Source organism: Cnephaeus nilssonii (assembly GCF_951640355.1).
Source record: "Cnephaeus nilssonii genome assembly, chromosome: 13".
Taxonomy (NCBI): Eukaryota; Metazoa; Chordata; class Mammalia; order Chiroptera; family Vespertilionidae; genus Cnephaeus; species Cnephaeus nilssonii.
In genome coordinates this window covers 19646717-19658216 of record NC_137084.1, presented here as the reverse complement: position 1 = coordinate 19658216, position 11500 = coordinate 19646717, and the positions used below count along the sequence as shown (strand labels likewise).

General features: G+C 39.7%; 1 protein-coding gene across 1 annotated transcript; it reads left to right on the top strand.

Annotated features, from left to right (window-relative positions):
• Positions 1-9194: 9194 nt before the first annotated feature.
• Positions 9195-10133, top strand: LOC307110057 (olfactory receptor 1S1-like; the record flags this gene model as incomplete). The annotated part of the gene is made up of 1 exon (XM_079789100.1): positions 9195-10133. One exon carries the CDS (start codon positions 9195-9197, stop codon positions 10131-10133), a length of 939 nt encoding a protein of 312 aa, XP_079645226.1.
• Positions 10134-11500: the final 1367 nt, after the last annotated feature.

Sequence of the window (11500 nt, the reverse complement as noted above, 5' to 3'; positions counted from 1 at the left end):
GAGCTGCCTATGCTGGTGGCTTCAGGTAGCCTTGTTCTCATCCCTTTGTCACCTCTTCCTGTGCCCTCATAATGGCTGCTGCTCAGATATCCACTCAGCAGGTGGCACTACTGTTCCTTCCTCCTCAGCAAGGTCCTGCTGCAGGATGGTTGCTACACCTTCTTGTCCCTGTACCCTAACCACAGGTAAACCCTCAAATAGAATGGGCTTCCCTCTCTGGTATTCCCAGCTGATACCATACTGTTCAACTCATTTACACCCTGAGGAACAAAGAGGTGAAGAGGACTCTAGGGATAGTTTTCAACAGGGATGCCCTCTCCCAGAACAACTATCAGGCAGGGGTCTGGGTCTAGCCCCTGAAGTTGATGTTACTTAGCAGCAACTCTAGGAGGAAGAGTGAGAGTGCCCTCCAGTGAATATTAAAAGTGGCGGAAGACATTGGTGTAATACAACTAGGTGTACCAAAGCCTAGAAAGGTTCTATTCTTTGATTCAATGATTCCTATTCTAAAATCATAACTTCAAAAAAGTAAGAATCAAAGCTCAAAGTATAAGGTGGTTTCTCACTTTTATAAACTGAAAAGCTATTAAAATCTAAATTGCATCCCTGGTCAGTGTGGCTCAATTGGTTGAGCATCGTCCCATGCACCAAAGGTCTCTGGTTCAATTCCTGGTCAGGCACATGCCCGGGTTTTGGGCTTGATTCCCAGTAGGGGGCATGCAGGATGCAGCAGATTGATCTCTCTCTCTCTCTCTCTCTCTCTCTCTCTCTCTCTCTCTCTCTCCTCTCACTCCTGCTCTATCTCGCTCTTACTCCCCTTCTCTGTCCCCCTTTCTCCTTCCTTTCCTCCCTCCCTCTCTCTCTAAAAATCAATGGGGAAAAATATCCTCAGATGAGGATTAACAACAAAAAATAGGAGCCCAATTCTGTAAAACACATGCATAATGATGAATGCAAAAACACCAAAAAGTTAATGGTTGATATCTGTGGTTAGTAGAATTATAAATACTTTTCTTCTTTATTAATTTATTCATTTTCATGTTTTTAATAATAAGACTGTGTTCATCCTATAATCAAAAAAATAATGATTTCTAAAAAGAATCTGACATGCATATAGATTTATTTGGCACATAAACTTCCCATCATCACAGCACCATGAACCTTCTCCACTTGTCACACTTTTCCTAGATTAGCACTTCTTTTTTTTCTCCAAACCTACTGTTGATGCTTTAAATTTTTTAAAGCTGATTTCACATGGGGATAAGGAAAATGAATTACAAAGTGTTACTTATTCTGGAAAGAGTTATGGATTTAACAATATATTAAAAAATGTCTTTGTTTCCAACTAAATGTTGGAGAAGAACAAAACTCTCTGGTTGGCAGTTTGCTTATTAACAAATGCAGACCAAGTCACATCAGACTATATGAATCAATTAAATGTACATAGTATGCTAGGCATTGTCTGGAATGCCAATAAAAGATAAGTTTGGCCCTGACTGGTTTTGCTCAGTGGATAGAGCATGGGCCTACGGACTGAAGGGTCCTGGGTTTGATTCTGGTCAAGAGCATGTACCTTGGTTGTGGGCTCAATCCCCAATAGGTGGCATACATGAGGCAGCTGATGGATGTTTCTCTCTCATCAATGTTTCTCTCTATCCCTCTCCCTTCCTCTCCGTAAAAATCAATAAAATATATATATTTTTAAATGTAAGCTTGCATGCATTTCCATGCCTCCTTTCATTTCTATTTAATGCCACAAGTCATTCAGAAGATTAACTTGGAACTCAAAAAGAAGACAGTGAAATGTTACTCTATTGTGAAGAAAGCCCTGAAGGGTCTATCAGTCCTTTCAACCGAATTCCTGGGCTCCCTTAGTACTTTCCTGTACCTATTTTAGCTGAATAAAATTAGCTTCTCTTTCTTAATGAAAAATTGTCCCTTTAATATAAAATTGTTCCCATAAATTGTTAGATCCTGGAATTAGAACATTGACTGGAGTATATCAGGAGTCAAATGATGGAAATGAAATGTCAATCAATGATGTTTCCCTTGAGAAAATGCTGATCTCCCTGGTTTCCCTAACTGGTAGCTTTCTGGTAGCATAAGTGGAAGTCAGAACTTACAAAACTGTTTTAGATTTCTTCCACTTTTCCTCTCCTGAATCTTCAGCACTTCTTTTAAAATTCTATTCCTTCTTTCAAAACTCTGCCCATCCCCTTCATGCAGCCTTTTGAGTTTGTGAGTTTGTTCTTTATATCAACTGACTTACAGAGAAGTACTTGCCCAGGAAGTAACCTCTCCATCCACTAACATTCTCTATTTACACCTCTCTTGTTGGGATTTTATTAAAATACATTTTATCATGTAGTGTAATTAATCGAGTATATGTCTCCCTACAAATCAATACGCAACTTGAGTCAAGACAACTTGGCAAAATCATCACTGGTATGATATATTGTCATAGTGGATTTCCCCAACTCTTTCCTTAGAATTTAATTGATGGATGAAAGGAAGCGTTAGTCACAGTGATGGGAGTAGTATTTCTATGTGGGAATTTCTTCCCAGTATTTCCCAAAATTTTATTTATTTGTTTGTTTGTTTGTTTGTTTATTTATTTTTAAATACAAATTCTGACAAAAGTAGTTGAGAAATCGAGAAAATGGAGGGAAATATTATAATTCTCCTGCATGAATTACAGCATAATGATCAACACAGAGAGGCAACAGGTTCAGAGGAGTCATGTCAAGGGGAAAGCAGGAAACATGGCACACAGTCAGAGGTTAAGTCTGCATTTCTGAAATCTGGACAAGAAGCATTGGAAGAGGAGCAGTCACGATCTAATAAGTCAGACTTGCTAGTAGCTGCTTCTGAGTGAGTGTGCATGGTCCGATCTGCTGCCAACATGAGTCATTCTTACAAATAAAATTAACATTTCTAAGTTTATATGCATAGGATATTATACAAATCCTATGAGTCATGTTCCAAGAAATAAATTTTGGAAGCAAATTTAACTCCTTAAATTGGAAATTTTAACATGTGGTTCTGTGTAGTGCTGTTCATCTTACTGGGAGATCTGAATGCTTAGTTATTAAAATACCACCCAATAATATTCATGGGCATATTCCAGTACTTGGCTATACACTGTAGTCTGCATACTTGATATATACTAATACATCTAGTATTTATAGTTATTTAGATATCTATAATAATAAATAAAGTGTATAAAGAATGTTGAGGAGAAACCAAGATGGCAGCATAGGTAAACACCTAAACTGCTGCCTCACACAACAATTTCAAAACTACAACTAAAAGACAAAATAGACATCATCCAGAACTACAGGAAGGCTGGCTGAGTGGAAATTCTACAACTAGAAGGATAGAGAAAAGCACACTGAAACTTACAGGAGCTGCGGAAAGCAGAGGTATGGAGGTGCACGCACGGAGAGGGCTGGCAACAGAGTATGCGGATGGCTTTCTCAAGCAGGAGGGAGACACAAGCTCCCAACTGCTCTGAATCCAGTTCCAGGCGAGACTCTGGGAACCCAGACTCATATGGGGAGAAACTGGACTGTCTGGCAGCGGGCAAAACTCGAGGGTGGCTTTCTCTCAAATGTGCTTGTAGCAATTACCGCAGGATACTGAGATCGGGGGACCTCTTAGGGCAGGGCTGACAGGAAGCCATCGCTGTTTGCTCCTCTCTGAGATTCCACCCCACCAAGCCATTGCTGATTGCTCTGCCCTGAGACTCAGCCCCATCCAAAAGCCTCTGAGTGCAGAGGCTTTTGCATATGAATGGCCTGGTCCTTTGAATTTTAAACTTACCTAACAAAATGCAGCTGAATCAGTGAGACACAGAACATCCAAAAGAAGCCCCAAGGCTCCATAGCAGCTTGCATTGCTTCATAGCTGGGCCTCATCTGGGCACCTCCACAACCCAAACAAAGAAGAGGAATCTGCATATCTCTCTGTAGCTCCTGCTGGGTGGCCTCAGGCAGAGGCTAAATTAGCACCTCCTTGGAGATCCAAGAGCCAGTGTACCCAGTGGTCAGAGTGGGACCATCCAGATTACAACTCCTCAGATCCATAAGGGACACACTCAGGGGGCAGACTCAATGAGCACAAAAGCCCCACTGAAGCAAGTCTTGCCTCATAAGGGTGTCTCCAGCACAGAAGTTCTCCCATCATAAACACAGCTGATCCTCACAGCCAATTGGCCTGGAGGTCAATTCCCCCAGTGATACCAACAACAATCAAGGCTTAACTGCAACAAGACTGTGCACACAGCCCACAAAGGGGTGCACCAAGAGTGTCCACCTCAGGTAACTGGGGAGGCTGAGCCACTAAGCCCTATAGGACACCTAGCACACAAAGCCACTCTATCAACACAGGGAAGCAGCCAAAATGCAGAGACAAAGAAACAGGTCACAAATGAAAGAAATGGAAGAAAGCAAATGACTGGATATAGAGTTCAAAACCACGGTTATAAGGTTTTTCAAGAATTTTCTAGAAAAGGCTGATAATTTTAGTGAGACCCTTGAGGATATGAAAAAGGACCAACTAGAAATTAAGCATACACTGACTGAAATAAAAAATAATATACAGAGATCCAACAGCAGACTAGAGGATCGCAAGAATCAAGTCAAAGATTTGAAATACAAAGAAGCAAAAAACACCCAACTGGAGAAGCAAAAAGAAAAAAGAATCCAAAAATATGAAGATAGTGTAAGGAGCCTCTGGGACAACTTCAAGCGTACTAACTTCCAAATTATGGGGGTGCCAGAAGAAGAAAGAGAGCAAGATACTGAAAACCCATTTGAAGAAATAATGACTGAAAACTTCCCCCACCTGGTGAAAGAAATAGACTTACAAGTCCAGGAAGCGCACAGAACCCCAAACAAAAGGAATCCAAAGAGGACCACACCAAGACATCATAATTAAAATGCCAAGAGCAAAAGACAAAGAGAGAATATTAAAAGCAGCAAGAGAAAAACAGTTAATTACCTACAAGGGAGCACCCATACGATTGTCAGCTGATTTCTCAACAGAAACTATGCAGGCCAGACGGAAGTGGCAAGAAATATTCAAAGTGATGAATAGCAAGAACCTACAACCAAGATTACTCTCCCCAGCAAAGCTATCATTCAGAATTGAAGGTCAGATAAAGAGCTTCACAGATAAGAAAAAGTTAAAAGAGTTCATCACCACCAAACCAGTATTATATGAAGTGCTGAAAAGTATTCTTTAAGAAGAGGAAGAAGAAGAAAAGGATAAAGATAAAAATGATGAACAACAAATACATATCTATCAACAAGTGAATCTAAAAATCAAGTGAATAAAAAATCTGATGAACAGAATAAACTGGTGAATATAATAGAATCAGGGGCATAGAAAGGGAGTGGACTGACAATTCTCAGGGGGAAAGGGTGTGGGGGGTGTGGGAAGAGACTGGACAAAAATCGTACACCTATGGATGAGGACAGTGAGGGGGGTAAGGGCAGAGGGTGGGGTGGGAACGGGGTGGAGGGAAGCTATGGGGGGGGGGGGGAAAGAGGAACAATTGTAATAATCTGAACAATAAAGATTTATTTAAAAAAAGAATTGAAGAAAAAAAAGAATGTTGAAACATTTTAAGAATTGCATAAGTTTATGCATTCCTGAAAATTCCTAGGTATTTCAATTTCTCATTCTCACATGTTGAATACCAAGGAAACCATATAGGAAGTGTGTGTTTGTTCATGTCTGTGTTATCTAATCACAACTAATAAGTGTAGATAGAGAGATGGCTAGACAAGGAAATGATTGAATGAAATAGATTAGACAACACATCCTGGGCAGACAGCTTGTTTTATGGATATGGGATGGATCAGAATAACCCACAGTACTACAGCATCAAGAATCTCAAATGGTGAAGGGGGCAGGGATTTAGGATAAGAAGAATATTGAGATACAATGACTTGGAGATGAAGAAGGGATCATTTTGTGTGTCAGACACTGGGTTGTATGCTTGAATTTATAGACAGAAACACAAGATATTTGCTTTCAAAGAGTTCAGACTATTGGGAAAGTGAACATACAATTATGAGTCAATATTTTTTTTATCTAGAGTAGAAGAGAATAACATATGCTAGATGAAAATAGTGTCACATAGGCCAGTGTCTTCCTCAACATAAGTTTTGGTAAGTTCTTCTGTTTTCTCCAAGGATTTACTTTTTTTTCCCCCTCATGACCAAGGAGTTCTCAGAAGCCCTAACTCCAAAATGTCCAAATCGACAGCTCCCTTCTACCTGCCCATGTGAGGACAGCAAATCCATGTATTTATACATAAGTGCCTGCCACTTACTTGTTCTATCTGGGTCTTATTTCTGAGTAAATGCCACATACCTAGTCTCTTCCCTCTTGCCTAATGTGGATTAACTTCCTATGCAACTGGGAGGATGACTCTTCACTCTGAATGTTATCATATGTAGGAGCATCTTTGGCTCCACTCTGTCTCCCAGAATCTGCTTCCAGAATTCCAGCAAAGATTTAACATCTCAACCTCTGCTTATCTGGGAGAAAAGATAAGGCGAGAAAATATTTTCCATTGATTCTGATGTGATAATAGATTCAAATTCCATTTGAAGCAAAAAGAAAAAGTGGGTGCTTATTTTGCTTCTATTATAATGTAATCAAAGTGTAAATAACAGACAATAAAATACATAGATCTCAACTGGTTCGGGTTGATGTATTTGGACAATTGTACTCAGTAATGAAGTGTTTTTATCATCCCAGAAAGTTCTCTTGTGCCCCTTTCCAATCAAGTCCTCCCCCGGCCCAATAAAACACTGCACTGTTTTGGCTTCTATCACTCATATTTCCCTCCTAGCTGTGGGTAGATATATAAATAATAGATGATAGATAGATAGATAGATAGATAGATAGATAGATAGATAGATGATGGATAGATGACAGAAAAACTCGCTTTTTCTTTTTTTTCCATTGCCCAATTATTTTAAATATTAGTCATGAATAACTATCCAGTTAGTCCATAGGTGAAGTTGCTTCCTGCTGAGGAGGGGGTGAGTGCTCTTGGTTTGAGTGAGAAACAATTGTACTATATTATAAGGCATATGTAAACATTAGAAGAAGGAATGTGCTGATTTGGGCTGTGTCTCTGGCTATACATCCTCCATGCTCCTATCCATTTCAGGGTCTGTTTTTTTTCTTTCAGCTTTTCCAATGTATCTGTAAAACACTCTATATTATTATTTCAATGTTTCTTTTCAACATTAAAAACCCAGAGTTTATTTCTTTTATTTGCAACTAAGAGTACTGAGTGCTAAATCAAGGGATCCCTAGATTCCCTTTCCATGCTGACATTCATTCAAGTGATATAGAGGCCGTAGCCTAACCTTTCCACTAGAGATAGCATCTCTTGGGACTCATTGCCCCTCTTGCAGGAATTTAAGTCAATTCTTGAGATTTTTACTAATTGCTCTCCCTCTACTAGGCATTAGAGGGTAAAGAGAGAAGGAATTCTCAAAATGCTTACTATCTCACTGGGAACATGAGACACACAACAAACAATTCACTCTCTATGAAGAGCAGTAACCAACTAAGTTACAAACAGGAAATCACAGGTAGGAAGAGGTACCAGAAGATGAACAAACAAAAAAAAGCAGAAATGAACACAGACAACAGGGGGGTGGGCGCATGAGTTGGAGGTGAGGGGTAATGGGGGAATAAGGACACATATATAATACCTTAATCAATAAAGAAATTTTTAAAAAAGCAGAGTTAACTGTCTATTCCCCATTTACCTCATAGAGACTGGGATGTGAAAACAACTGTTTGTCTTGAGGAAAACGCCTTGGGGATACAATCCCAAAGGACTTAGAAGGTGCTAATGTCCTATGTGAGCCCAGCATGATGACTATTAACTCCAGCTCTTGGGAAAATAGTCTGATTCTGAAAAACACATAAGAACTGCTCTTAGTCACTCCACTGCTACCCTGCCAACAAGTTAAACTATTGAGTCTAGAGTCCAGTCACTTTCTGAGATCCTACCATCTTTCAAAGGTGAGCTTTTTTTTTAATTTTAGTGCTGCTCTTAACCAGTGAGGCAGATGCCTCGGGAACTCAGCAAAATTTGTACAGTGTGGCTGGTGGGTGGGAGAGGCAGAACAGGAAGGTGAGATTAGAGATTGTCCCTCAAAAATATACAGTTCTACATTCTGGTTAAGCCCAAGCCATTTTGGCATAGTGAATTTTCACCCTCATCTTCCTATGATTCTTCTTTCCTAAGAGAGCCACTCCATGACCTCCTACTGCTATAATCTCCTCTACTCCAGTAGGCTGCTTCTTGGTTGGAGTCCCAATGACATGGTTTGAATCCATCAACCTCCTGCAGCATCTGCTTGGCCTATAAAAAAATCACTTATTCATTCTATGCCATGGATGAGAAAGCATTGCCCTACCATGCTTTTCCCTATCCCTGCCATACTGGGCTGATCCAGTGAGCCTTCTCATTTAGAAGTGAGAGAAAAACACAAGTCTTTAGACTTTATGTGTCCTCTAAACTGTCTTTGTTCACCCAACATCTAGCCATGAGTAAAGTAAAATTCTGGTCTCCCTTCTTGTACACATTCTCCAAGAGCAGTTCTTTTGGAGTACCCCCTAAAGTTGAAGAGGAAGTAGTATATACCCATAAGTATTCTTAACCCTCAATTGTTTCTCCTTCCCCAAACTCTTCACTTTAATGACTCTTCAAAATTCTATCTTCTTCAATTTAAAGGATGAGGATAAATGGTAGGAAAAGTCTTAGAACTAAGTTGTTCATTTTTAAGTAATTCCTTCAGAGAGGGGTATCTAGCATCTTTAGAATATGGCATATACCTCAAATATTATCTTAATTTGGGGCATTTAACTACAGTTGGAGCCCACTGTAAAAATCACATTCAGAATTATGTTAGAGTTTAAAACATGTTCATTGAGAAGTATCTGTCAGGTCCCTATCTTTTCTTCGTGAGGCATTTACTGGAGCTCTGCACTGCTGACACAGTTCCTTATTAAGTAATCTTTCTCCGTCCTTCATTGCCCTTCAGCCTAAAGGAAGTGCCCACCTCCCTGCAATGGCTGTAACTAATTGGTACTATATTGAGGTTCCTTGTGGGGATAAGAAGACCTTGTGTTCCTTTCTTCAGATCAATAGAAATATGCATCAAGGAAACCAAACCAGCATCTCTGAATTCCTCCTCCTGGGACTCTCCAATGAAACTGAGAAGCAGAATCTCCTCTATGTGCTTTTCCTTGGAATGTACCTGGTCACTGTGGTTGGAAATGGCCTCATCATTCTGGCCATCAGCTTGGACTCTTACCTTCACACCCCAATGTATCTCTTCCTTGCTAATCTATCCTTTGCTGATATTTCCTCCATTTCCACCTCAGTCCCCAAAATGCTGATGAATATCCAGACCAAGAGTCAATCCATCTCCTATGAGAGCTGCATCACACAGATGTACTTTTCTATTGTGTTTGTTGTCATTGACAATTTCCTCTTGGGAGTCATGGCCTATGACCGTTTTGTGGCTATCTGCCACCCTCTGAACTATACGACCATCATGCAACCCAGGCTCTGCATTTTACTGACAATTATTCCATGGGTCCTCAGTAATATTGTTGCCCTGACACACACTCTTCTGCTCCTTGAATTGTGCTTCTGTGACAACAACACGCTTTCACACTTCTTCTGTGACTTGGCCTCTCTGCTCAAACTATCCTGCTCAGACACAATGATCAATGAGCTTGTGTTATTCATTGTGGGCTTATCAGTCATCATATTCCCTTTTGCCCTCATCCTTTTCTCCTATATCTGCATTGTCAGGGCTGTCCTGATAATCTCATCCACAGAGGGAAAGTGGAAAGCCTTCTCCACCTGTGCCTCTCACCTGACAGTTGTATTGCTCTTCTATGGGACCATTGTAGGGGTTTATTTCTTCCCCTCATCCACTCACCCTGATGACAGAGATAAAATTGGTGCAGTACTATTCACTGTGGTGACACCCATGATGAACCCCTTCATCTATAGCCTGAGGAATAAGGACATAAAAGGTACCCTGAAGAAGCTCATCAATAGGAAAACTTCCTGCCTTTGATGTCCCAGGTATCTGAATTCCTTTTATCCTCATAACCAGATGGATGATTCTGTCCAAAGTTTGTGGCGTAGTTGTGATAGTTCAGCTTTTAATAAGCTTTAGGGTATCTGCCCTCTATTCTAACCTCTGAAGAGTTGGGGCTTTTTCATGTTGCTCTGATCTTGGAAACAAACCCCTTAATTCCCTTAAGTCACAACCATAAATCACATCTGATTATAATGTGTATTACTATAAACTTTGACACAAATTGTACATAACTTAGATAATAACCTAGTGCATGTAGTACCTACAGTCTAGCTTTTGCAGCTTTGAATATGTTTATTAGTAATTCCTTTATTCAATATGGATTTCTCTGTATTGGCTTTCCTGTTTTGCCAAGTTACCATTCAGTGAGATGTTCAATAGCTGTAAAAAGAAGGATCCACCTTCAAACAATTTTGGACCACTCAGAGTTAAGTAAAACAAAATGTTTTAATTAGACAACTTCTCAGAGCATTTAGTATAGAATAAATCTCCAGAAGGGTAATATGGTTTGCAGTATTTCTCAAAACTAAACATGTTCAATCATACAGGACCTGATTCATCACCGACTAGTTCATAGGTCTAGTGTTGTGCAAAATACACTTTGGGAAATGTATTTAGATGGAAAACCAGAGAGTGTGCATATAGAAGCCATCAATTCTTATCCTGACTCTGTGTCCAAGTAGCTGTGAGATTTTAGGCATGTCAGTTCACTTTATTGAGCCTATTTTCTCATCTATAAAATGAGGCCATTGGTCCCAGTTGTTTCCAACTGTGTGTGTACATCAGAATTACTTGGGGTACTCATCTTCTTCATCTGTAAAATGAAAATAATAATCTCAACATCTTAAAGCTGTTTGTTGCTAAATGAACATGTATATTATACAACTACCATTCTATTTAGTATACCATAGACACTAAAATAAAATTTAAAAGGTGTTCCTTTTTTTGTGACTGTCCCATGGCTTCCAATTTTAATATGCCTTCCCTCCTAAACTAGGTTTCTGTGTCTCCAGTCTAAGCTGAATTCTATTTTTCTCTAAACATAAAATCCAACTTCTTTAAGAGAAACTATATTATCAGCTTTTCTCTGTGGCACCTCTTAAACTTTTATGTTTCATGTGCATTTTCATTACAAATGTAAAACCACCTGTTTTTATATGGGTTACCAACTAGCCTCCTCACTGTCCTGCTTTCCTCAAGTGCCTCAACATCTACTCTATTCTACCCATAGCTTCAACATGAAACATCACAGAGCTCCGCTTTCATTTTTCAACTTAGAGTAGCAGAGAGTCCTAGATTCGTAATCAAGAGACTTGGAGTCTGGCCCAGCTCTGCAGCTAACT